Source organism: Echeneis naucrates, chromosome 10, assembly GCF_900963305.1.
Source record: "Echeneis naucrates chromosome 10, fEcheNa1.1, whole genome shotgun sequence".
NCBI classification, from domain to species: Eukaryota; Metazoa; Chordata; class Actinopteri; order Carangiformes; family Echeneidae; genus Echeneis; species Echeneis naucrates.
The window spans coordinates 14,671,062-14,696,558 of NC_042520.1; the positions used below are offsets into that span (position 1 = coordinate 14,671,062).

The following is a 25,497-nucleotide window of genomic DNA, read 5'->3' on the forward strand; positions in this document are numbered from 1 at the left end:
AATAAATATGTAATATTTCTATATATATAGCCGAATATCTCATCAAGTTAGCAGAACAGCATGTGGGACGTCCCAAAATCCCATAAACTCAATCAAATAAAATGGCATAAAATGTATTTTCTCATTGCACTATGTGTGTAAATGTCTGGTCATTTATAACAAAAAGCTCAGAATTATAATATATTCATGATGATTGGGTGATTTTGATTCGGGCACCAAAGGCAATTGTGATATTTACCCTAATAATTTCACAAACAGGCAAATAAGTTCAAATAGAAAAAATCTTTATTATGATTCATATTATTATGAGTCAGAACAAACAAAACAAACTTTGTAATCATGTTGAGAAAACAGCATAATAAAAAGTCATAAGTATTGTATGATTCAGTAGAAGTTGTGTAGTTAGTAGTGTACAGGGTAGCCCATTAGATAAAAGTGTTATACTAAGTTCAATGTGATATTTTCCAGCTGTGTGGACAAAAATAAATAGTTTATTCCCTAAATCTGAATCTCTGCATTTTCCTGTAATGCCCCCAATGCAGTGACTTTCAGCAAATATATCTTATACAGATCATAACAGATAGCTTTCAATTTCCATGTAGCTAAATGCAATTTTTGTGCTTGTTGTATGTAAATGTTCATTGTAGCTCTGACAGAAGAGAGGAGCAATTTTCAATTCTGTCCAACTGGTCCACCACATCGATCACCCTGTCAATCTTTTCTGAAGAAAGCACCATCCCGGCATTGTTTCTGAACTTCTTCCTCAGGCTGTCATCGGTCAGTGGGTTGCGCCAGTGACCGTAGAAGGTATCGCAGCGTCCTCTCAGAATGTCTCCTCCAAGAAGTGTCACTTGGACTTCGCCATACATGCGGTTGAAATTGGCTGGGTTGTCATCAGGATGCTCCATGTGAACACGGCTCAGTAGAGCCAGCAGCTCCGGGCGGCTCATGGCAGCAGGTGTGAAGGACTGCACCGTCACCTCACCATCCAACAGAGCACTGCAAGCATTGAATTGGAAGGAGTGGCGGGCCTCATGCTCGGACTCAGGGAAAGGCCTGTTAATGTACTTTGATTTGGGGACTCTGAGCTGGATGTCCTGAATTTGAGCTGGGGAAAATGTGCTGTGGCCAAAGCCCACAAGGTGCTTATGGACTGAGGCTGCAGCATCTGCCACCCAGTGCATCCCCAGATGGGCAGGGAAACGCTTGAAAGCCATGTCCTGCTCCTCCAGCAGGAACACGTGCCCGTCATCACTGGGTGACCCTAAAGGCCGTGACACATAATCTTCATAAAAAGCATTGAAGCCGGCCACTCCTGGGACAGTGTCTAGGACCTGAGGACTTGCCTTGAGGCCTCGTGAGGCCAGCAAAGCAGCCTCCAGCCCGAAGCGTGCAGCATTGGCAATATGGAGCGGTTTAGATTGAGTGGCAGCATTAGCCATTGGAGCTCCAGACAGAGAGGCAGCAATAGCTAAGGCATGACTGCACTGGGAGTGATCCAAGGACAAGAGGCGAGCACAGGCAGCTGCACTTCCCATTGTCCCGACTACAGTGGGAGGGTGAAACCTGGTGACAGAAAGAAAGGAGCCTTTGGTAAGTTTATTAGGAACAATTCAGCTTTGTGCCTAAAGGAGCTGTGAGCTCCTTTAGACTCCTCGAGAGTCGAGGGGTCTATTAGGACAAACAGCTTCTCTTTTGCCTGACTCTCCTCTCCACATGCTGAGAATGCATATTTTAGGGACATGAAATGACGTGATTTTTGTCATTTCAGTGCTTGTTTAGTAAGCAAATAATGTGGCTGGTCATTTGACTTGAGGGGAGCGCTTAACAAACGAAGTCCTGTGCGATTCTCCTCCACATGGCTAATTGTGGAACTGCGACCCACAGAGGCTCTGCTGTGCCACTAACGCCTTCACAGCTCATTGACCAGACTAAGGGACTGAACAGTATACTGCACCAGCCTCCTTGTCAACAACACCACAGATGTCAGCAGAGTATATGAATGTCTGAATCAGTGGAACGTAGATAAAAAATCCTCAACTTGGATCGCTTCAGGTAAGTAAAACACATGCTGCTATGAATTTGGATGTCTATTTTCAATGGGACCTTTTCTCTCACCTCTTGGGGATGTTGTGGGCCTCATTAGAGAACCTCATCAGACGTCCCTGGATCTCGATGCCGACATTGAAAGCAAGCAGGAAGTCCAAGCCACTGGGTTTTCTGTTAGTGGGCATCATGTCACCGAGTGCTAACACAGCAGGAAGGACTGCTCCTGAGGGATGAGTGGCAGGGTGCCATGTATCATCAAAGTCCATGGAGTGAGTCTGAAGGAAGAAGATTATCTTTTAACAATGTCATGTTTGTATATTGGTTAAAGCATGCAATTAAGCATAAACCAAGTCAAATGGTTGAGGTTAACAGGTTCAAATAAAAATACTGACTGTTCCTTAGTTTTGTATGCAGTTAGAAAGAATATGCTGCTGTGATGCATTAATAGCTTTAGGCACTGTCTGTGTTGCTAAGGCATGCAGAAATCTGTGACTCTTCCAGTTATTTATACTCACTGCCACTCCATTAACAAAAGCTGCCAGTGTTGGGGAAAGTTTGGTGCCTTTACATCCGTATACAGAGCTGATGTCATCAGCAGCATATATGTCCTGAGGGGAAAAGACAGTGACAGGCATGTAGCTGAGGTAAGTTTTCCCCATTGGCAGCATACAAAATGTGATTCAGAGTCACACACCTACACACAAACATATACATGCCCATTCAAAGTAGGTTTTTACCAACACCTCTACTCAATCAAAGAAAGGTACATAATTATGGACATTGAATTACACACAAAAATATGTGTCCGTTACTGAAGTTATCTCCAAGTAACTCATCAATCAGTGAACAGTGTGTGATTGATGGCAACAGCACATATACAGTATGCATACGTCGGCATCTTGCTTCATCTTCGTTTCAAATTTTCTCATATTTTTCCCTCCGGTCTCTGCTTTACCTGACAGTGCTGCAGGGCCAGTTTAAACACGTCCGTTGTACTCCCAATCAGACCGACCCCGATGCTGTCCAGAACCATCCTTTTGCTGCGGTGGAGGACAACAGAGGACAGTTGCTGGGGTTTTATTTCACTGATGAACTTCCCAAAGCTGCCAGTGACTGTCTCCTCAGGGACCGGACGCTTCAAAACTGCTAGGAAGCAATGTGTAGGAAGAAAAAAAAAAAAAAAAACATTATTGGGGAAGAAAGGAACAACTTAAAAGAGGAAAACTCAATTTTAACTTTAAAAGCTTTATAATCAAGCTATTCTCAAACAGAGATTTAGATTTAATTAAATTTTTTTTGTTGTTGTTTTCATTGTTTCAGCCTGAACTCAACAAGCAATGTGTTTCTGTGACAATGTATCAGAGGTCTGAGGAGATTCATTTAAGATGTGTAACTACATTTTTCTGTCACAGTCACATCATTTGTAATTTAACTTGTTATTTTTCCCATGGCCATACTCAACCAGGAACCGTCTTACCTTCTGCAGAGGTATGCATTCCTCTTGCAGCACACACTGGCATAATGATTTTCTGTGGAACAAGTATAAACAGGTCAAAACACTGGAAAGACACTTTGGAGAATATTTAGTGTACAACTTCAGGTAATGTTACAGATCTTAAATCAATTTTTAGTTGTCATTGGTGTCATCAATGTATATTAATCTGTCTTTTGCTGCTTTTGCATTGATGGTGAGTACATAGTGCTTGCTATTTAATTATTTAAAAAATTTTTTTCAATCTTTCAACAGACTAAATGAAGTTAAACACTTGAAAAAAATAAAATTTACATGCTGTAAAACCAATGTGAATATTTACCTGCAGCTTTAACATCGTAGTTTCAGTGTAATTTCAGTAGAGTCTCAGTAGTAGGCAGGTTTTCCTTCCTTCCCCAAACTTCTTTCTGTTCAAGGTTTCCCCTCCCGTTTATAGATGGATGCTATAGCTTGCAGTCAAGTAGTTATGCTGATTCTTGGTTGAGAGGTGCATACCTTATAAAGCCCAAGCCGGAAGTTGAGTGTTGCCACTTAATCAAAATGAGCAAGGAAGGGTGGGCACACAAAGGAAGGAATTTCCACTGTACTGATTAACATTATCAGCATCATCTTGTCAGACGAGAAAGATGACAAAGGGATTTTTTTATATGACAGGTGACGTTTGAGTCATTGTGGGTTGTGTTAGGATGCTTTCCTAAAACTTCTCCTTTCACAAAGCACACCTTATTTGCGTCAGACCTTTATCCCTGCTTCACGACAAGTCTGCACCTGCTCTACCCAAGCATCTTGACCAAGTAAGGCTTAATTTCCATAAATAATAATAATAATAATGTTTATTTACACAGTCTAGTTTAAAACTACTCATTTACTGTATATCATTTTTGAGATTATCATGAATAACTGGAATAGAAAAAGAATCCACAATATTTTAGAATATGCTGTCCTTGCCTTTTTGCATTAAATATGTATATTTTCGTATGTATGAGGGGACTATGTCTCTCGGACTTTGACTTGAAATAAAATCTACCTCAGGCTATTTATTTTCTTTTACTTGAATATGCTTTTTCTTGCAATTTACAGCCCATACCCTAGTGAGATTGTTAATTTGTGAGACCAACTCCTCGGCTGTGCCCTAAAGCACATCTATTCCAACTTAGTCTTGTGCAATGGCATAAACTGAGAGACTTGCTTATGTCATTTACATTACTGTTCTTCTTGAGAAAAACCCACCTGGAAGTTATTACTCATGTCCTTTCATGTTTTTTAAGATGCTCACAAAACTATACCTCTTTTTTTTATATATACATTTAAACACTTTACATCAGTACAGTACAGTAAATATATTTCTCAGAGGTAATAATAATATAAATTCAGAGATATCTCATCTTTTTTAATTCTTTACTAGCTGTTACAGAAAAAACATCTAGTGGACAACAAAGACATTATGGCAACTGTAGATGGGTTTCCAGCCAGTTTCTATGGTGAACCAGGTGTGTTGGGGATGCTGTCCAATGGGATCAGTGCCTTCCTTGTACTTCTGCAGAACTTCAGTACAGCACATACTGGCATTGCCCCAGTTGGAGTGGAAAACATACTTGCAGGTAAAAGCTCCAAAGAGATATGTTAACTATGCTGGCATGTCATATTAAAAAAGAATAACAATAAAAGTGCTAGATAAAATGTACTTTAATGTAAATGTAAATGTAAATTTATAATAACTTTCACAGGTGTCCATCTTATCCTAATCGGTGGTTTGTGCCAACTGGTGGCTGGACTGCTTTCCTTCAGAAAATATGATCATCTAAGTGGCACCGCCTTCATTGGCTATGCTGCTCTTTGGAGCAGTTTTGGAGCCACTCGAATCTACTTTGGTGCCTCAGACAGTGCTCTAAGAACAATGAACAACATGTCCTTGTCCATCAACGTGACAAACAGCACATGTCAGAATTCCACCTCAGACACTTGCCAATTATTTCTGTCTGTAAAAGAGTCGGCGATTGCTGGTCTGGTCCCTTTCATCCTTCTGTCCTTCCTCTTCGCCTTCTGCTCTGCCACAGTCAACTACATCATGCCTTTTGTTTTCGGGGCCATCACGGCCACCTTAATTTTTGAAGCAGTGGCCGTCATAGTGGGCTCCTGGGCTCTGGTGGTCTCTGGGGTTCTCGAGTTGCTCATTCTTCTTTTTGCCATCTACGGCTCGGCTGCACTGCTTGTCAAAGGACTGACTCAACGTCTTGCGCTCAAAGGCTTTGGTACCCCTCTCTTTAACGTTCTGCTGCTGGGGACCCCCAACTCAGCACGTGCACAAAGCATCGGCCAAGAGAAGAAGAAAAACACAAAATATGCTGAGCCCATGGCTTTGGGCTTCTTCTCTGACACCATTGCTCCATTTATCTTTGCTTTCTACAGCTTTGGGTATATGAAGTCCTTCGGTGTGGGAGTTGCGTGGGTTTCAATTGTCTCAGTTGCCCAGCTGTTCTCCAGCTACTATGCCCATCTGCGCCAAGATTGCTACTACACCACCAAGTTGGTCTTCATGCTGCGTATTGGCTGATCAAGGCTTGGGAAGAGTTTGTGGTCTCGGTTCTGATTGCAGAGGAGAGCGCAGTGGCCTCAGGGAGGGAACCAATGGTGGGGGACTGGTTCTTTGTGGCGGCAGCCTTGGTGCTCTGTGTGGGAAGTCTGAACATGAACGTCCTGGAACTGATCCACAACATGCTCTTCGTGTTGCTCACCGTCTCAACAGTCCCCCAGATCCCCCTCCAGGGTTACTACATCTTCTTTGGTGTGGCTTGTTCGGTGTTCACTGCAGCCTCCCTGTATGCTACCTTCTCATCGCTCATCAACACGATAGCAGAGAAGTCTCTCATCCCTGTTGGGCCACAGCCCATCTCCACTGAGCAGCTGCAGAAAGCTTTCAAGTGCAACAGGTCTAATCAGGGAGACCAGGAGGCGCTTCCGACTACAGATGCGCTGTTCTACCTTATGAATGGGGTTGCAGCTCTCTCAGCCCTCCATGCGCAAGTCTCGAGCACAAATCCTTCCTTCCTCCATCTGACTGTCCCTTGGGTCCTAATCTCTGGAGCCATCATCCAGATCTATGTCAGCCGCCTGCAGGTTACAGGAGGGGGACGTTTCGGATCTGTCATCTCGTCCTTCTATGTAGCAGTGTGGGCAACCTGGACCTGGTTTAGGTTTGCTGGTATGTTGCTACAGATGTGTGATTAGATGGAGATTTGTTGTGAGTGAATAACCCAAAACTTTAACCATTAATCTTTTTTTCAGGTGAGCTCCTGCAAATTTCCACAGAAGCCTCCTTTGGCTTTGCAGCAGGAGCCATTGCTTTTCTTGTCATGAATGCATTCCTCATGCTGATAGGTGAGGTACATCATTGCTTTTTTCTGAAGAAGAATTGTTACCGTCATTCCTAGTTTTAATTCCTTTCATTCTTTATATCAGCTGCCTACAAGAACCTGGTTTTGCTGTTTCTAACAACAGTCATGGAGGTTGTTCTGGTCTGTCTCCTGCTGTCCACACTCCAGCGGCTGCCATACCAACTAGAAAGTAAGAGTCATTTATAAGATCTTAAAAGATGAGTCTTCTCTCTGTGTTGCCTACGAAAACTATTCATGTAGTTAACTAAACACCACGACAACCTTCTCTTCACAGTGGCCATGCTTGCTCTGCTTTCAATAATTTGCATTTATGGAGTTCTGGCATCACTGGTCAACTGTGTCTTCTCACAGAGACTGCTGCCTTTGGGCCCTGCATTAATAAAGGTACCTAACCAGACCCTTGCATTGAATTCCTCCTCTAACCCTCCAGTGGCATTTGTTGTGTTCGTTTTATCAACGCGTCCCTCCTTCTGTGGCCTTTTTTAGGAGAAGGTAACACAGGAAGCCTCTTCAGAGGCCCCCTGTCCATTGGCAACGTCACGACATACCAGTGGTCTCCTGAAGATTGCAGGCCTTCTGGAGAGAGGTGGGGTCTGTGGTATTCCCACAGACACAGTCTATGCCCTGGCTGCCTCCTGCAAGAATCCTGAGGCCATAGAGAAAATCTACAACATTAAAGTAAGACTGATAAATAAGGTGCTATCTGGTGGAATCATATTTCCTCACTGTGCTAAACTCATCAACCTTCTATCTGTGACTTGCTCCAGGACAGACCAGCAGAGAAGCCCATCTGTATCTGTATCTCTAGTGTGGAGCAGCTGGTATTAGCCAAGCCTCCCTTCAGTCCTCTGCTCTGGGAGTTTATGAGGAACGTGTATCCCGGAGGCATCAGCTGCATCGTAAACAAAGGGGACTGGCTGTTGAATCTCGGTAAATTGCCCTTGGCGACTGCAGATAAACTCCTGTCCCTTAATTCAGCTTCAATAAATGAAAGATATATTTACCTCGCTTTTTAAATCATCTCATGTAGGAGTGGGAGCAGCTTATGACCGCGTTGGTACCCGTGACAGCATCATGATCCGCGTCCCCGACCACACTGTCACTGCCCACCTCTGTAACATCACTGGACCTCTTGCCATTACCTCAGCCAACCCCAGTGGAGAAGCAGACAGCACCCACCACAGCATGGTCATCAAGTCAGTGTTTTTACATAGCTCTGCATACTCAAGTCCCCATGTGTACCGACATCATGTCATGTTTCAGTTTCCAGAGTATTACCAACTTCTCCAGATCACTTATGTCTAATTGCTGAATAGAACTGGGAGAGCACAAAGTTCACTCATTGTTTCTTTAATTTGATTCACTGTTTTTAGTGATGACTCCATGTTTTTTCCACAGTCGACTGGGACACAAGATCCAAGGAGTTTTGTGTGATGGGAAATCAAATGAAGTCATTGCTTCTACTGTGGTCAACTGTCTGAATATTGATGAAGGTATGAATGGAAACTCCCTTAAATTGATTCCTCTGAATATTTTTCCTCTCATTAGTTTGTTCTTATTCAAACCTGCTTTACTCTTTCTACAGGGACCATCACCATCGTAAGAGAAGGCTGTGTCCCTGCAGGAAAGGTTCAGCAGATCTTTGAAAGAGTAAAAAGCACCATGGTGTGATGGATCATGAATGGTTTCTTGCCAGTTCTGCTTCTTCAGCCTCTGTACTTCCAAGGAGTGTTTTACAAAAACAAAACAAAAACTACTCTAAAAAGCAAATGGTGTATTTTGTACATGAGTATGAAATCGAGAAACCAAAAAAGTTTTGGTTTGAAGTATCTTGGGATGGGACAATTAGAATGTAAAACATTGTGTCAAATAATGCAAAGCTGGTATCTTTGTTGTTGTGTTGCATAAATCTTCAAATATATTATTTTAAATGATGTGCATTTTCCTGTTTGGCTTGATTAATAAAGATAATATGCCAGAACTGTTGTATGTCACAGCACACCATTTTCAGTATATCGTGTAAAATACATATAGATAATATGATGATACTGCAAGACAAAAGAATTACCTCACAAAATGGAGGACACAGAGCATTGTTAAAAACATATAAATTAAAGTAGAAATTAACTCTTTTTTCTATTTTTGCTTTCCCCTGTTCGGGGTTGCCACACTAAGTCATCTCTGTGACTTGCATCATTGATTAGGCTACTTGGTACAGTTGATGCCTTTCCTGCAGCAATCCTCCCCATTTGCCCAGGCTTGGTATCAGCACCAGCACTGGCTGTGGCTGAGGTTTGACCTTCGATACAAGGCATGCGCTGTACCACTGAGCTACGTCCCCGGGCGGTCATTAAAATGAAATGAAGAGGAATTAAGAGAAAAACTAAGAAAAACTGTATTCAAGTAATTTGAAAAGACCTGAGTTACATCGCTTATCTTCTACTGCTTCTCTGTGTCCAAGGCGTGGGAAATGCTGGAGCCAATCCCAGCTCACACTGGGTAAGGGACAGGTCAGCAGTCCATCAAAGGGCCAACACACAGAGACAGACAGAGACCAACAACCACTCACTCTCAGACCTACAAGAGGGTCGTGGGTAATAAATGGGGGTTTGGATGATGAAAAGAATACCTGGAGGCAAATGTGGTGAGTTGGTTTCATATTTTAGATTTTATCCTGCTTTATCATTGGAAATGTCAATCAATGACACAATAGTACGGGAAATTTCTTGTGAACATTCCTGGAATACTCAAACTTTACAATGTAAAATGTCACAAACAGTCTGAACAAGGAATGCTACAAGTCGGGAAACTCGTGCATACAAACTGATGGACTGATTAAACTGACTGACTAAATTTTGCGGCTACTGTCATTTTAACACATTCTTTAATTCAGCATTTCGTCACTGACAGAGCGGTACGAATCTGAACCCAAGTGCACGACTCGCAGGACAAAGTAGCAAATGAATAGAAGTTTGTTACAAGGTTCAACTCAAAGTCACTCTTCGGGGAAACAAACTGAATCGCAAAAGTAGAAGAAAAGACACAAGCAAATGCTTCGAAAGAATCAGAAACAAAAGGCGCAAGACAAACGGCCATCTTGGGGACGGACGGTGACTCTGCTGGTTTCTACATCGGCTAAGAGTTTAGGAATGTCCAAACACAAGAAGAAATGACGAGACAACACTCACACAGGATGATGCTGAGTTTCAGTGCATGCCAGTCACACCTTAACGCAATTAGTACCAAGGAACAAAAGTGCATTGAACTCATCGTCACAAATGGCCAGTTATAAGACAAAATCAGGTGTTCATTACTCAGCAAAATGACAGGAGAAACAGGGTGAAACTTGATTTGATTCACTGTTACTTCCTTCTGAGTTCAATTATTCCTCCAGTAATGTGAAGAATGCTCTTATTACTATGTTAACATTGAACAAACAATGATTTCAAGGGTGAAAGCCCACCCTTATATTCCTAAAACATTATTACAAAGACATTCATCAAATTTTTATATTTGTTTACTAATCAATTTAACCGTATAATTCAGTAAGTTGCAATAGCCCAGAGTTGGCTGTTTATGTCTCTGTAATTCACCAACACCTCAACTGAAAACATTTAGTTGAATATATTGTCATATTTTTGGTACTCTTCAAAGCAAAAATTTTGACATTATCTAGAATATGAATATTATAATTGATTGATTGATCTCTGTCAATCTCAACAGTACAGTAAAAAAGCAGTTGGACCTCTATCAAAGACACACCCGAACAGCTTTGTTTAAATTTAGCATTGTGAAATAAACCCAAATGAATAGCCACAGTACTCCCAGAGAAGAGCCTCAAGTCATTACATTCAACAGATGACTTGAAAAAAAAAAAGACGTATTGTCTTCTACTTAGAAGAGATTATCTTTTGACTTCTGAATCAACAGTGACACACGGTAAAAAATATCTCAGGCATTTTTCTTGGAACAGTGAAGAGACAAAATGAAGCAGAAACTTAGTGATGATGTGTGATGAGCTAGAACGGATTTCTAGAATAGTCAGAATAAAACACAGCTTTAGAAAAGCATCAAATGAAAACAGGAACATGTCAGTATGGTTCTGTTTTGATCCTGAAACATGCATTGATTTGTCATCTTTCATCTGTTTGATGAAAAAGATGCTACTGGATGTCAACTTCAGGTCAGGTCTGTGGAATGCATGTGCTGATACATCCTAGTTTCTTTTTGAGCGTGAATAAAGCATGATGATGTTTGAACAATATCTTATGTCAATGTCTTATGATGTTTAAAATACCATGACACATTTGAAGAAAGAGAAACTTGAATTACTATTATCAAGAGCAGGAAGAAAAGGATTTATTAAAAGGCCAACTAAAATGAATACATTCATCATTCATCCATCATCACATACACACACTCCTGCATGTGTAGCCTTACTAATCATGAATCAGCTGTCATCTCAACATTGAAGGGTGGCTATTAATACCATTCTGGTGGGGTTTTTGAGCTCGGAGCTGTAAGAGAAGTTAATCAAGTTAGTGTATGGTTATGGAAATCCCCTGGTTACCGTGTGGGGAACATTCCTTCCACACTGCTGTTGGCACATCTGTTATTTGTAATCTGTGCTGTCTGTTTTTGTTTTTTTGTTTCTCATCAGGGTTACTATCAGGTACAAAATCCACATAAATCGAATCAAATTAAGTGTCATAAAGCAGTTGCAAACCAAATGTATGACCATCTGCATAGGAATAATTTACTCGAAGAGTTTCAGTCAGGATTTAGAGCTCATAATAGCACAGAACAGCACTGGTGAAAGTCTCCAGTGATATTCTAATGGCTTCAGACAAGAAATCAGACTCCATAATGCAGTGCTGTATTTGACACCAGTGACCAAAGCATTTTATTACAGAGACTGGAACATGAAATTGGAATTAAAGGAACTGAGCTAAGCTGGTTCAAATCCTATTTATCAGACATACATCAGTTTGTTCATGTTAACAATAGCTTTTCATCACACACTATAGCCAATTATGGGGCCCCACAGGGCTTGATACTTGGACCAGTCCTCTTCACTTTATATCTGCTTTCTTTGGGCAACATAATCAGGAAACACAGCATCAATTTTCACTGTTACGCCGACAACACTGTATTTGTCAATGACGCCAAATGAAGTTACTCAGATAGTCGGACTGCAGACACGTCTTGAAGACATAAAAGTCTGGATGACCCGTAACTTTCTACTTCTACATTCAGACAAAACTGAAGTTATTGTACTTAACCCTTGCACCTCAGAGAAACTCTATTTAATCAGTCTGGATGGCATTAGTTTGGCTTCCAGCTCCACTGTTAGAAACCTTGGAGTTCATAGATGAACCACAGGCAAAGGGATTTATCGTCTCGGCGGAGGATGCAGATCATATCAGATCAGCTCTTGTACGCGGCTGATGTTCAAAACACTCCCCCTCTAGGTAAACTTTGCATTTATACCAGTTATTATTATAGCCCCTAACTACACAAGAGACCTGGGTTGTCCTTGAAGCCATTACTTAACAAAAAAAAACCAAACACACAAATATCTCTCTGTAGCTGTGGTAGACACAATTTACCTAATGGCTACACAGTGGTGAAGAGTGCTGGACCAGAAGTGTCGCACAGAAAACCGGAAGCTGTCTGCGTTCTGTCTTGCCTCCGTGCTTCCGTGAAAAATTAGGTGGCTATATGTGCAAAACTGTTTTTCTCTTTAGGTTTAGCTGCTGAGGCTTATTTTCAGCTGCGCTCTATAGTCCGGAAATTACGGTAATACATAAATTTTGCTACATGGGATCCGTTTCAAAGCACACAATTTGAAATTACTGTAATGATAAATGGGGGTTTGGATGATGAAAAGAATACCTGGAGGCAAATGTGGTGAGTTGGTTTTATATTTTAGCTTTCCTGCTTTATCATTGGAAATGTCAATCAATGACACAATAGTACGGGAAATTTCTTGTGAACATTCCTGGAATACTCAAACTTTACAATGTAAAATGTCACAAACAGTCTGAACAAGGAATGCTACAAGTCGGGAAACTCTGAACCCAAATGCTTCAGAGCATTGTTACAAGGTTCAACTCAAAGTCACTCTTCGGGGAAACAAACTGAATTGCAAAAGTAGAAGAAAAGACACAAGCAAATGCTTCGAAAGAATCAGAAACAAATGGCGCAAGACAAACGGCCATCTTGGGGACGGACGGTGACTCTGCTGGTTTCTACATCGGCTAAGAGTTTAGGAATGTCCAAACACAAGAAGAAATGACGAGACAACACTCACATAGGATGATGCTGAGTTTCAGTGCATGCCAGTCACACCTTAACGCAATTAGTACCAAGGAACAAAAGTGCCTTTCTCAGAAATGAAAAGAGAATGGCTGATCAGATCATTTCCAGGTTGGCTATTATTGTAAAACAGGATCAAGCCTGTGCCCCCTTGTCGCACAGTATCCTGATGGCAGCTAGCTTGTCTGTCTGCTCTGTTGTCAGGGGGCATTATTTCTGCATAACTAACAGAGATTCTGTGCATTCCCTTTTGGATCTGAAAACTCCATCAAGGACAACCATGTAAGTAAGTGCATAAATGGCTTTCGTCCATTTCCTTCCATCTTCATCACCTCTCTAAAAACACCTTTTTACTCCAAGTTAGTGCAGTCAAGAATGATTTCCTTGATTTCTTCAAAAGAAGACAAAATATTGAGTTCATGAGTACCCGCCATCTGTGTTTTCCCTTGTTGTCACCATTCAAATTAAATGGTCTTGATTAAAATGAATCCCATATACTCAGACACCTGAAGTAATAGAAAAAAGCTAGACTGAACATATTCATAGATATTCTGAAAAATCACATGAACCCAAAGCACTTTTGTTTGGATTTCTGTGAGAACAATATAAATAAAATTATGCAGAATTAATTCATATGGGCAGCATGGTGGCATAGTGATTAGAGCTGTTTCACCACAATAAGGTCACAGGTTTGGTTCATGGCCTGGGGCCTTTCTGTGCACATGTTTCCTCTCACAGTCCAAAGACATCATGTTTAGGTTAACTGGTGAATTCAAACTGTCTGTAGGTCTGTGTGAGCGTGAGTGGTTGTTGGTCTCTGTCTGTCTCTGTGTGTTGGCCCTGTGATGGACTGGTGACCTGTCCAAGGTGGACCTGACTCTCACCCACTGTGAGCTGGGATTGGCTCCAGCACCCCGTGACCCGGAAACGGGTAAGTGGTTGAAGATGAATGAACGACTGAATAATCCATATGTGTCTCAAAATGGCGTATTTTATTACAAAATACCTTTTAGCCACTTTTTTCAATCATAATCAGACATAGAAAAATAACAAAAAACAATATAAATATGAAATAAATAATTGCTCAAGAGACAATGAGCTCAATTTCATGACAACAGCTGAAACAGCTTAGTATGTAAACCTGTTTACTAATCATTTAAACTCATTAATATAGCTTATCTCTGTCTTTTATTTTTATTTATTTATTTATTTATTTATTTTATTTTTTGTGTACTTTATGAGTATTGATGTGATGTATTTTAATGCAGTACTCTAATAGTTGACACAGTGCACTTTTGCTGTTTGGTGCTACAATATTAACATCAGTTAACATAACAAACATTAATTCCTACATACATTCCAACAGCAAATGATTGTGCACCTGAACTTGTGCATTAGCAAAGTTTGCTTAACAATCACAACTGATGAGACAATACTGTTCATCAGGTTACAATATAACATTCATGACACCGCTGACAGAATCCTCTTCTCTGTATTGCTCCTAAGACCGATCTCCCAGGACTGGGCTTTGCTCAGGTGAAGCTGTGGGTGGTGTTGAGTTTTCAGTCTCTCTTTGTGACTCTATTGTGCTGTCTTCGTCTGAACTTAGGTCTGGTTGTGTCTCTGTTGGATGCAGATCGGGCTCAAAAACTGGATTGGTCTGTCCGTGTCTGTGTCGTCTTTGAACCTCCTCAAAGATCTGAAGAACCTTCACAGCAGCCAGCATTAGAGTGAGTGTGCAGTACAATGTGTACTCAGACAGAACACAACAATATATCTACATTACCTTGGATTTCGGAATGAGCCCCACTCTGAAGAAACCAATGTGTCCTGTTTCAATCTTAGTACAGTCAACCACAGTAGATGCAATATTTTCTGGGGAGGGGCCATCACACAGAACGCCTTCCACCTAACCGAGCCAAATGAAATGCGCAGATAGCTTACAGCAAAAGAGTAAAAACTTGTGTACTCTTTGAAAAAAATGAATAAAATAAAATCAGTAACTCATCACCTTGTCTAATAGTTTGGCATAAACCTGGTTGTGGTGAGTTGTGTCTGCTTCGCCTGTAGGGTTGGCTGACGTTACTGCAATGGGCCCCACCTACAGGGATAAGATGGAGTTTCATTCCCTGCAAGCTCTGCCCCAAGTTTCACTCGAGAACCTCAAGTGTTTCTCATGCACTTACCAGACTAATCAGGTGGGTGGCCACAGCACAGTCCGGGTTTCTGATGGCTATGCTTTGTGGGGTCCCGATGTGTTTGGCAGCATCTCCCAAACCGTAGAAGTCCAACCATGGGCCTGTGAGAGAGCAGGAACTAATGTGATGCTCAGGCTAGACCCACATGAGGTTCCTACACACACAATCATACATTTTCATTTGAACAAACATCCACAAACACACACCCACCTCTGGGTATAACCATGCTAATGGAGGAGGGCCACGCAGCCTCCATGAAGTCCAGCAGCAGAGGACTCAGCAGGTGACGCACCGGCTCCAGCTGCTTGATGGAGGAGACCCACATGGACATGGGTCTGTCCTCCGCCTTCTTCTTCACCCTGAAATCCAACAAAACAATCAGAGAGTAATGAGAGCGAAAGCATCAGTGAATACGGATAAGGATCCGCTCGTGAAAACTCACTTATAAGCTTTAACTATTGCATCAGGTCGATTGCAAGCTGCCACCAGCACATAGACGGTGTCAGTAGGCATTCCACATATGCCGCCGTTTTTCATGATTTCTGCAGAACAGAAAATAAAATATTCTTACATCAAAGTACAAAAACAGATGTATATTTTAGAAACTGACCCTGTTGCCTTTGATATCTCACCTGCTATCTGCTGGACTGATGAGGCTTTGCGGGCTGTCACATGTGGACAAACATGTGCACCTCCCCCAACACCACTCAGCTTGACTAAAGGGTTCCCTAAGGGGATCTGAGGGGACTGGAAGGTGCTGTTGAAAATGTGGCTCAGGAAAAAATAAAAACTGACAAGCCCAAAGATTATGGTGACTCCGATGTCATAACCAAAAGGCAGAGCACCGACTGCATCCAGTAGGAAGCTAATGAGGATCAGTTGGAAAGTGAAGGCGTAGACAAACCAGGCGACATTTAGAAACAGTGCCGCGGCTGTCACTAAAACGTTAAACAGCATGAAGCTAATGATCCCCACAGACAAATGAAAGCTTCTCGTTTCACCGTACAAGCCGCCATATCGTGTCAGCCCCCACATTGTCCACATCATGCCATAGAAAATGAAAACTGTGCTCTCAAATGTTTTCCCCCGAGCGAAAGCCACTGAGCCACAGAGCAGCTGGAGTGCCCCACCAGCCACCACCACCCAGGGCAAAACCAGCACATGAAGAGGATTTCTGTCACCAATTGTGGCTGTGACAGCAAAAGCAGCCAACACATTGCAGGCATGGCCTAAAACCTCTGCATCTGCATATTTGGAGTAGCCCAGGTGAGGAGTATGAAACTCTTTATCGTGCGCTCTGAGGGCGAGTCCCTGCATCTTCGTTACTAAAGCCTTGAAATGGCCCTGCCCTGTGGGAATCATGGTGCTGGAAACCATATTGAATGTGGCAATTAAAAGCATGAACGCAGAGACTATGAAGATTGCTGCCTGTACGCCCTGAGTGCCGCCTTGGAAGAAACCCTGAGGCTGAGCTGCAATGGCAATACAGTAGGCCACAAAGAAGAACTGGTAGAGCCCCTCCAGCAAACTCTTCTGAAAACTGAACACAGCCAAGATGAAGAAAAGCACAGAGAAGACGACCGGGAAGGGGACCGGGGAGAAAGGCTGGATTGAGTAAAACGATAACAGAGCACTGTAACCTTCTGCAAATTTCAACAGAGCAGTGAAGCCAGAAAAAGTGGCAGCTAGTGTGTCCATCGCTCGGTAAAACAGAACACACATGCCAAGCTGGAAGACTCCAGCGGTCCACAGCCAGGGGACATGACCAGTGAAGAGCTGGGGGACGACACCTAACAGGGGACAGGCCAACACTGAGGCAGACAACAGGTTCATCACCAAACCCACTGACAGCGCATCACTGCATCCCTGATTCTGCTCTGTCTGCAGCTCTGATTTTTTCTGAATGCCTGTTCCTGGAGGTTGAAGTTTACCGTCAGTGATAACGGACAGCAGACGGCCAACACTAAAGTAAAAGCCCACCAGAGAGACGAGGAGGTAGTTAGCCGCCGTGGCAGACTGACCGAAACCGCCAGCTGACAGACCTGCAATCTGATGGGCGCACGCTAAACTAATACCAATAGCCAAGAAAGCCAGAACTGCTTTCCTCAAAATGAGGGCAACACTGCCGATGATGAACAGAGCTAAAGTGAACGCTGCCAGACCGGGGACCAGGGCGGCTCTCAGCTCTGTGGGCTGAACAACTCCCTGCCCCACCAGGATGTACACTAGACCTGAACCACACCACAGAGCAGAGACAGTCAGACACACAGATGAAAACAGCTGGGCGTGGGACAGACTGCGACGGACACCTGAGAGACAGAGAGGGAACAGAGGGACCAGGAAGAGGATTTACATTATTACACAAGAATGCAAAAATAGGGTTTCTGATATTCAGTCATGAAAACCAACCTGCATAAGCTAAGAGGGCCGAAATGATGAGGAGCAGAATCCCCAGAGCTGTTTGGGGGATCAAGTTATTTTCTGGAGAGCTGCCATAGTCGTTCACCAAGAGCAGGAGAGACCCTGAAGGTTTTAACAGAAGTCATTTCTAAAAACTTACTGAAGAAGGAGATATGATTGTACTTCCTGCCTAAATGTAGAATTAACCTAAATTTAAATATCATGTATCATGTATCATGTATATAACGCACAATGTATGTTTTCATAATAATTCAGTTTGATTTTATGATTAACGATTGTTAATGCTTGGAGTTAGTCAAGTAAATATGAAACAGCTTACCGGCAGAGATGCCCAGTACGCCCACAGAGGAATGTAGAGAACTGAGGTGCGCCATAGTGGGACTGAACTTCTGAGCGCACAGCTGCTCTTTATACGGCTGCGTGTGACGTCATCACGCAAGAGACTTCCCGGAGGATGACGGGTCGGACAAACCATCAGACTGAAAGACGAGTAGAAAAAGACCTCACTAATGTTATGCTTCTAAATAGCAACTTTTAATTACGTTAAATGTGAACTTTACAATCCCTCCCAAATCTGCAAGACTTTCTGTGGATTTTGATTCGTACAGAAATATATTTTTAACTACACAATAATAATAAAAGGGATTCCAGGCTGAAATACTTTGTAGAACTACAGTACTGTCGCCCGATCCCTCGCAGTGCAGCGTTTACTTCCTCGTTCCCTTTGTTTTTGTTTGCATTTCCTGTCCATGTGGTCTCTAAATGCTGAATGACTGCAGCTCTTCTCTTGTGTTTTTGTGGCTTCTGATGGAGATTTTGAAGGAGGGAAAACATCTGGCTGCGCGTGAAGAGGAGAGGACAACCCAGTGTCACGGGACATCGTGAAACTGTCGCGTTTTTTAATCTGTTTCATCGGTTTGTTTGTTTTTTCGTGCTAGCCATAACGTTTTTCAAACTAATGTATTTCAATTGGAAGTTCATTCCGTGCGTGCAAGCACGATAGTCATATGCCACGGCGCACAGAAGGGGTTAGATTTTATTTCACTTCTGAACCTTTTAATTTAATATTAATCATCAGCTAATCGTATCTTATCTTATCTTATCTTCTTATATTCGTATTTCATATTTCATATAGTTTATCTAAATTGGCCTTCATGGTTCAATCTTGGTTCAAGCAGTTCCATACACTTTTTAAAGCCTTTCTGTATAAATGGAAACACAGTTAGACTATAACTAGCCTACAACACAAATATTTGTCTCTGTTCTCTTTTTAGTTTCCATTCCTGAACACTGACCCTGCATCTATCCATATAAACCCAAAGGCACTTTTCAGAGCCATCTGCTATCTGTCTGTCTCTCTTTTTCTCTATATATCTCTCTCAGCTTGGTAGCTATCTGTGGGACTGTTTGTTAGTCCGCCTGCTTGTCTGTTTCTTCAGTTTGTCTGTTTTTTTTGTCTGTATCTGTATAGCAATGGACAACAGATACACCCTTGACCCCCCAGAATCCTCACAGTATTGACCTGAAGTGTGACCGCATTCTTGCTGAAGCCAGGGTTTGTAATTACATCATACTTTACTTGACTATACATGTGGGTGACAATATACCTTATTGACTGTGTGTGGAAATATAAGTGCTGAAGATTTTATACCGTTTTATCAAACAAGGCAGTTAAGTATTTAACATCCAATCATGCTCTGTGGCATGTCTAGAAATGTTGGCCCAGATGATGCTGACACTGACAATGCTTATATCAGCAGTGAGAGAAGACTTCAGTAAACAAATGAAGAAACTGAGGCCACAGGCAGACCTTTCATGACTGTAGTGCTTCTGCAGTTGTGAAATATGTATGCAAAACATTGGAGAGCAGGTTTTCCAACGTAAGTGTACTTAACTACAAATGGGGATTTTTTGGTAAGGGTCAGATAGTGAATAAATCCCTCAATTCAGTAGATGTTGGGGTTTGCTTTGATTTGTCACCTGTTTTTGCTTCTTGTACCTTTAACCACATCAGTTTGACAAAACCTTTATCAACGCTTCGAAAGCAGCTCAGATGAGGAAACGGGCATGCTCTGGAAGAGACTCTATCAAAGTCTAGGAGGACAAGGCAAGGGCACAGCAAGCCCAGGGGGAGGCGTGTTGGGCGACGCAGAGCCTCAGCTACAGGTTATCTGTTTAAATTGTTGATGTATACATGACGTTTTGATGCAGGATATAGCACTGCATGTTGTTTCTGTGTTTCTACAGAGGAGAAAAGAAACATCCTGCAGGAAAGTGCCCGTATTGCAAGGGGTGACGTGGCTGATATGGCCAAGTTGGATGTTTCAGCATTTGATGCTGTCATCATCCCCGGTGAGAACGCATTGTTAAGTAAACTATTTTTGAATAAGTTATACTTTATTTTTCACCTTTTGTGTTCTTAATATGTTGTGTGTTCTCTATTTCAGGTGGTTTTGGTGTGGCTAAGAACCTGAGTGACTGGGCAGTGAAAAATAAGGACTGCACCGTCCTGCCTCAGCTGGAGAAGATCATCAAGGCTTTCCACAAGGCTGGAAAGCCGCTGGGCATGTGCTGCATCTCCCCCATCCTTGCTGTCAAACTGCTGCCTGGCTGTGAGGTTACTGTGGGACAGGACGAAGAGTGCGAAAAGTGAGAGAAATGCTTTGTAGTCACCAGATATTTATGGATATATACATACAAAAAATCAAGTATAATAACAATAATAATGCTGCGTTTTTTCCCTCTGATGTTTTTATAGGTTCCCGTACGCTAAGACAGCAGGTGTGCTGAAGGAGATGGGCTGCAAACATGTGAACAAGGATGTGGGAGAGGCTCATGTGGATGTCAAAAACAAACTGGTCACCACCTGTGCCTTCATGTGTAATGCCTCCTTTCATCAGATTTTTGATGGAATTGGTGTCTTAGTTAAAGAGACTCTGATACTGGCTTAAAAAGCCTAACTGCATGGAGGAGGTTTGTATTTAATGACCTCAAAACCAAATTTCTCTGATTCTATCTTAGATGTACTAAATACAAATTTGTGGTATCATGTAAATTTAGGTGATACTCACCTTCACTGAGCATTCCACTGATGTAAAACTGCCAATGTCATTGTTTAATAAAAGTCAGTGAACAAATGTACTGCACTATACTCTGGTTTGTTGTTTTGTTTGTTTGTTTGTTTGTTTTGGTTTTACAAGAACTAAAATTGAACCAAAATAAACTCTAATACAAACATGGTAGAAATGGCTTGTCACATGACATGTTTTTCTGTTTGGACCTAATATGAAAAGCTTATTCTGCTGGCAGATTTCTAAAGTGGCTGATATATCCATGTATGCCAGGAGTGCCTTTGTGCAGAGAGGCAAGACAAATTGGAAACCAAAGCAGCATGTAACCAAATTTTGCATTAAGTGGTTTACATTTAAAACATCAATGATCATAGGTCTTTAGATTGTAGGCTCAACTCTGCACTGCGCTAACACATATGCACTTGCTCCTTTGTTAGTTATAGTCTTTGATTTTATTTCTTTTGTTTCTTAAAGTTATAACATTTATTGATTGGTGATTTTGATATCTATGTTTGCAAGGGAGAATTATTTTGTTTAATATGATATCAAATAAATTTAAATATTAAAACATTAGAAACCCTCTTTTGATGAAATCACACCAGCTGCAATATCCAACAAAATGTGGATATCATTATTCAAATCTGAGTAATAATATGTTGGAGAGACAGACTGAGGTCTTTACAGAGAAAGTGGGGTCATCTCTTGGGACCAACCCCAAGTATAGCTGAGGATCACCAGCATTGCAGTGATATCAAAAATCATGCAATAATTAGAAAGTCAGGCTGAGTTCTTTGCAAAGATGGGTCCCAGTACCACTCCAGATTTCTCTTGGAAGGAAATAAGAAAACAACATTTCTGTTTGCCAAAATGCACTGACAGCGGGTAGGAATCAAACCAAGAAAGGTTTTTCCCAATATACAGCTAGGAGGATGTTGTGGTTCACTGTCTTACAGGTTGTATTTATAATAGGGTGACCATATTTTGATTTCCAAAAAAGAGGACACTCTCCCCAACCATGAGCTAGCCTACTTAAATTATATTCACAGTTTACTCAAAGATTCCTTATAATTTTAATATATTTAAAGTTGATATGTATGGATAGAATATTTTGTTATATTACAAAATAATATCTCTCCAAGACAGAAATTCAGATAGGCTTCTCAGAGATTCTGAACATTCTTTATTATGCCTCAATTATTGTAGTATACATATATATGTATATATATATATATATGGGGAGAGAGACTATTTCTCAGTTTTTAAGATTCAGGAACGGTACCTGCAGGTGTTTGTTGAGTTTGAGGCAGTCCTTTTAACTGTTCCCTGGAATGCAGTTTTCAGTCACGTGACTCGCGCTGACACCTGGAGGGCAAAAAAAAAACCGGGTCAAGATGGCGGCTAACGCTGGAAATGCCAGAGAACAACGACACAAACCCGTCAATTTCCATACAGTTTCAAGACACAAATATTTAGATCATGTCTCTAAAAAGGAAAACACAAGATATGAGATTAAACTTTACGGTTTGGGCACTTGCGACCCATACACGGTACCCGCCGCCGTATTTCAGTCCCTGCTGGCGATGTTTCCATGTATCTGGTGGAGAATCCCTCCTCTTACACTGCCGCCAGGATGAGAGCAAAAGTACGGACAGCTGTACGGATTTTCAGTCTGGATGGGTCAACAGTGATGGAAAAGAAACTCTCCACTGTCAAAGCAAAGGTGAGTGCTAACGTTAGCTAACGTTAGCTAATGTTTTGGTCAGGTTGACACGGTCCCTTATAACGTGAATCTGATCCAAACGCTCTCCCTCCCTAATGTCAGGTAAACCATTCCTACAGTTGACAGCTTGGATTGGTGAGATTTGGCCACTGCACCTGCATGGCAGGTTCCGGGGAAATGGGATTCTGTAAAAGCACAACCAAGGCTTGTCTCCTTGTCGATTTGTGCAGCCAATTGCACAGCAACTATCCGGCGTTTTGGTCAAAGTTTAGCCAAAACTAGTTAAAAAAAAAAAAAAAAAAAAAAAGTAGCTGCCTGCAGGACAGGCAGAGGAAGTAGTGTGTTTTGCCCTCCAGGGGGGCGTTCCCTCAATGGTGTGACGTCACTTGAAAACTGAATTGTATCGGTTAGGATTCTCAGTTTATAAAAACTGCGTCTTTTGCCTCAATGTTCATCATCTGTCATGAAATTTTTAATGTAAAAAAACCTTTGGATGAAGTCAAATTTGAATGAATTATATGTCTTCACTATGTGTTGAACATAGAAACATATAGAAATAATTTGCTTTAAAATGTGGAAGATGGTGCAGGAAGAACACATCTGGCAATATTTTACTTGTCAGAGAAACGCTTGAATGTTCCACAGACCAACATTGTGACAAGAAATTTTCTGGGTCAGGCAGGATCCTCTCAGGAAGAGAAAGATGGTCAGGATCAACAGGTTACACAAGTTAGATACTTTAAGTTATAACCTGTTGAGCTGCAGGAAGCAATGTGTACCCATGGTTGTCTCACCTGTATGCAGTATTCATGTTCTTTTGTGGAATATAAGAACAACTGTGTTTGTCTCACCTGTATGGAGTTCGCACATGTGGGAACATAATGGGTCAGAAACCCATAGTGTCTCCTCTGGGACGTGTTAGTATCACTGGCATGGACCAGGAATCCATCATGGACCATGAAAAGAAAAGAAAAAGTCATTCATATTGTTTTATGCTCAATGTGTGTAATTGTATGTGCATATTGGTATTTCTGCTCTTTAGCAAACAGATGGACTCACAAACATCCCCCCAGCCAGCAGAGGCCACAGTACAGCTTCATCAGCCTGCATCCACTCGTCTGGGATTTCTGTAAGATCTATTTTCCCAGTTATGATCAAATGGTCATCACTGTAATAATTATTCTTTTTGCTAATGATTACTGTTATTATTAAACCACTAACAATAATGAATATAGCCCTGTGATGGACTGGTGACCTGTCCAGTGTGACCCCATAGTGTGTTTAATATTCTGGTAATAATCATAATAATAACAAGGAAAAAAGAAGAAGAAGAAGAGGAGGAGGATGACGAGGAGAAAGAATTTACAATCACAGTTAGAAAGTCATAACATTGAAATGTTAATGAAAAATTATATGAAGACTAGCATTATTCATTGATATGTATTATTGCAGTTGTTCCATTCTCACACGTTTTTCTGTAGAACTTGGGTGTGTCAATGCAATTGCATACTGTCTATACCTCTCATAGCTGCAGGCAAAAAACCAAGTCATACTCAACTTGTCATACTTGATTCAACATCAAGTCTGATGGTAAGATTAAGATTTTCACCAGAAAAATGCATTCTAAGCAGAAACTTTCATATACACATTTTGGCAGCCATGAGAGTATACGGGTGTTTAGATCATGTGGTGGTAGAAAGGGAGGCCGGCTTGGGAGCAGAAAGCAGCTGACCAAGTCGAGGAGATGGCGCAGACCTGAGGGAGGTAATGCTTGGCAGGTGATCTTATGGGTTACATTTCTCGCTTACATTTCCTATTAAACACTTTGGAGTATGATTCATGTCAGAAGAAACATTCACAGGAACACATAGTGATTGCCTGGAGTCTGTTCAGTGAGCAGCATGTAAAATATGAAGAACCCTACAGGCCTAAACACATCGTAACAGCTATACATCCACGCACACAATTATTATTAAGATGACAATCACAGAAGAACTCTGGGTGTGTGTTCATCTGAAAAATTACGTATCCTACTAGTGGGAATTTGATGACTTATCCATTGACACATACACACTAAAAACCAAATGATATATTTCCATTTGCTTTTGGCTTACAGCTAAATATGGGATTAGTAACACACAAAACCATATGCTTAACTAAAATGTTTTGTCCATGGCGATTATTTTCAAAATTTGACATTACAAAATTATGAAAGTATTTGGGCTCCAAACAATATTAATGTTCTCTGCTACTTTTGTATATCCCATAGATCTTATACAAAGGTTGATCTACAGAGAGACCACAGTGTTCATCACTGGCCTCAGTTTATTTAATGACAGTTTATATCATGTTTTTATACAATAATCATAAGACACCAAAGTAGAATAATCTTTGCCCACTTCAGGCCATTACAAATAAGTTGGACCTCACAGTAAGCTTTTATCAAATTATTATTTTCATGTGGATGATGACAGCAATTTATCTCCTTGGTTGTGAAATTATCAGCTGTGTGTTGTGAAGGTGAGGAATGTATTGAGAGCCACGTTTGCGAAACTGTTGAATCATGCAAAAACAAAATAAAGCAATTCAACCACAACCAGGGGGAGCCAGATGCTCAGAGGTCCAGGGTGAGCTGGAGAACACTGAGTCAGTCTGGTTTTTATGTTCTTCCTCACAGATGCACAGTCACTGCTTTAAGGGCAGATGGAGCCCAGAAGGTGTGATAGGGCCTTCGCACCCACAGAGAAGTAAAATAAATAAAGTTTTATAATGTATACAATATATGTTTGCATTTATTGTATTGAAACGAGTTTTCTGACTGAACTACATATTA

The 25,497-nt window shown here is 41.4% G+C and overlaps 4 protein-coding genes across 8 annotated transcripts; 2 read left to right on the plus strand and 2 right to left on the minus strand.

The window, feature by feature from the left end:
- Window positions 1-263: 263 nt before the first annotated feature.
- Window positions 264-3,997, minus strand: LOC115049838 (cis-aconitate decarboxylase-like). Of its 2 annotated transcripts, none has more exons than XM_029512398.1 (6): window positions 3,864-3,997; window positions 3,527-3,578; window positions 3,005-3,192; window positions 2,565-2,657; window positions 2,119-2,324; window positions 264-1,566 (listed from the first exon to the last, which is right to left on the minus strand). In XM_029512398.1, exons 1-6 carry the CDS (start codon window positions 3,876-3,878, stop codon window positions 639-641), a joined length of 1,482 nt encoding a protein of 493 aa, XP_029368258.1. In that variant the 5' UTR covers window positions 3,879-3,997; the 3' UTR covers window positions 264-638. The 2 variants fall into 2 exon arrangements, with proteins under 2 accessions (XP_029368258.1, XP_029368257.1); XM_029512397.1 differs by having other exon boundaries at window positions 3,005-3,195.
- A 1,441-nt stretch (window positions 3,998-5,438) lies between these two features.
- On the plus strand, window positions 5,439-8,911 carry LOC115050470 (uncharacterized). Its single transcript, XM_029513304.1, has 10 exons — window positions 5,439-5,956; window positions 6,049-6,743; window positions 6,827-6,919; window positions 7,001-7,105; window positions 7,211-7,320; window positions 7,423-7,614; window positions 7,704-7,866; window positions 7,967-8,132; window positions 8,335-8,429; window positions 8,522-8,911. Exons 1-10 carry the CDS (start codon window positions 5,439-5,441, stop codon window positions 8,605-8,607), a joined length of 2,223 nt encoding a protein of 740 aa, XP_029369164.1. The 3' UTR covers window positions 8,608-8,911.
- A 5,322-nt stretch (window positions 8,912-14,233) lies between these two features.
- Window positions 14,234-18,323, minus strand: LOC115050224 (uncharacterized). Its single transcript, XM_029513026.1, has 9 exons — window positions 18,193-18,323; window positions 17,862-17,975; window positions 16,085-17,761; window positions 15,895-15,994; window positions 15,663-15,811; window positions 15,441-15,553; window positions 15,266-15,355; window positions 15,041-15,163; window positions 14,234-14,962 (listed from the first exon to the last, which is right to left on the minus strand). The coding sequence occupies exons 1-9, from the start codon at window positions 18,245-18,247 to the stop codon at window positions 14,756-14,758; spliced, it is 2,628 nt and encodes an 875-aa protein (XP_029368886.1). The 5' UTR covers window positions 18,248-18,323; the 3' UTR covers window positions 14,234-14,755.
- Window positions 18,324-18,589: 266 nt separating this feature from the next.
- On the plus strand, window positions 18,590-21,016 carry LOC115050225 (glutamine amidotransferase-like class 1 domain-containing protein 3A, mitochondrial). 4 transcript variants are annotated; one of them, XM_029513028.1, is made up of 7 exons: window positions 18,590-18,901; window positions 19,345-19,428; window positions 19,631-19,753; window positions 19,922-19,980; window positions 20,121-20,225; window positions 20,321-20,522; window positions 20,632-21,016. In XM_029513028.1, the coding sequence occupies exons 3-7, from the start codon at window positions 19,719-19,721 to the stop codon at window positions 20,822-20,824; spliced, it is 594 nt and encodes a 197-aa protein (XP_029368888.1). In that variant the 5' UTR covers window positions 18,590-18,901; window positions 19,345-19,428; window positions 19,631-19,718; the 3' UTR covers window positions 20,825-21,016. The 4 variants fall into 4 exon arrangements, with proteins under 4 accessions (XP_029368888.1, XP_029368889.1, XP_029368887.1 ...); XM_029513029.1 differs by having other exon boundaries at window positions 18,590-18,788; XM_029513027.1 differs by having other exon boundaries at window positions 18,590-19,753.
- Window positions 21,017-25,497: the final 4,481 nt, after the last annotated feature.

Bases quoted from the DNA above. Each gene is read 5' to 3' on its own strand.
- LOC115049838 (XM_029512397.1), bottom strand. The intron at 2,325-2,564 runs GTGAGTATAAAT...TTCTTCCTTCAG, and splicing joins CTTTTGTTAATGGAGTGGCA to ACTCACTCCATGGACTTTGA. The intron at 1,567-2,118 runs GTGAGAGAAAAG...TTCTGTCACCAG, and splicing joins GCCCACAACATCCCCAAGAG to GTTTCACCCTCCCACTGTAG.
- LOC115050470 (XM_029513304.1), top strand. From the start codon at position 5,439: ATGAACAACATGTCCTTGTCCATCAACGTGACAAACAGCACATGTCAG. The intron at 6,744-6,826 runs GTATGTTGCTAC...TCTTTTTTTCAG, and splicing joins GACCTGGTTTAGGTTTGCTG to GTGAGCTCCTGCAAATTTCC. The intron at 7,867-7,966 runs GTAAATTGCCCT...CATCTCATGTAG, and splicing joins GGACTGGCTGTTGAATCTCG to GAGTGGGAGCAGCTTATGAC.
- LOC115050224 (XM_029513026.1), bottom strand. From the start codon at position 18,247: ATGGCGCACCTCAGTTCTCTACATTCCTCTGTGGGCGTACTGGGCATC. The intron at 15,995-16,084 runs GTGAGATATCAA...TCTGTTCTGCAG, and splicing joins ATCAGTCCAGCAGATAGCAG to AAATCATGAAAAACGGCGGC. The intron at 15,356-15,440 runs GTAAGTGCATGA...TTATCCCTGTAG, and splicing joins CCACCCACCTGATTAGTCTG to GTGGGGCCCATTGCAGTAAC.
- LOC115050225 (XM_029513027.1), top strand. From the start codon at position 19,719: ATGTATGCAAAACATTGGAGAGCAGGTTTTCCAAC. The intron at 19,754-19,921 runs GTAAGTGTACTT...CTTCGAAAGCAG, and splicing joins TGGAGAGCAGGTTTTCCAAC to CTCAGATGAGGAAACGGGCA. The intron at 19,981-20,120 runs GCAAGGGCACAG...GTGTTTCTACAG, and splicing joins TCAAAGTCTAGGAGGACAAG to AGGAGAAAAGAAACATCCTG.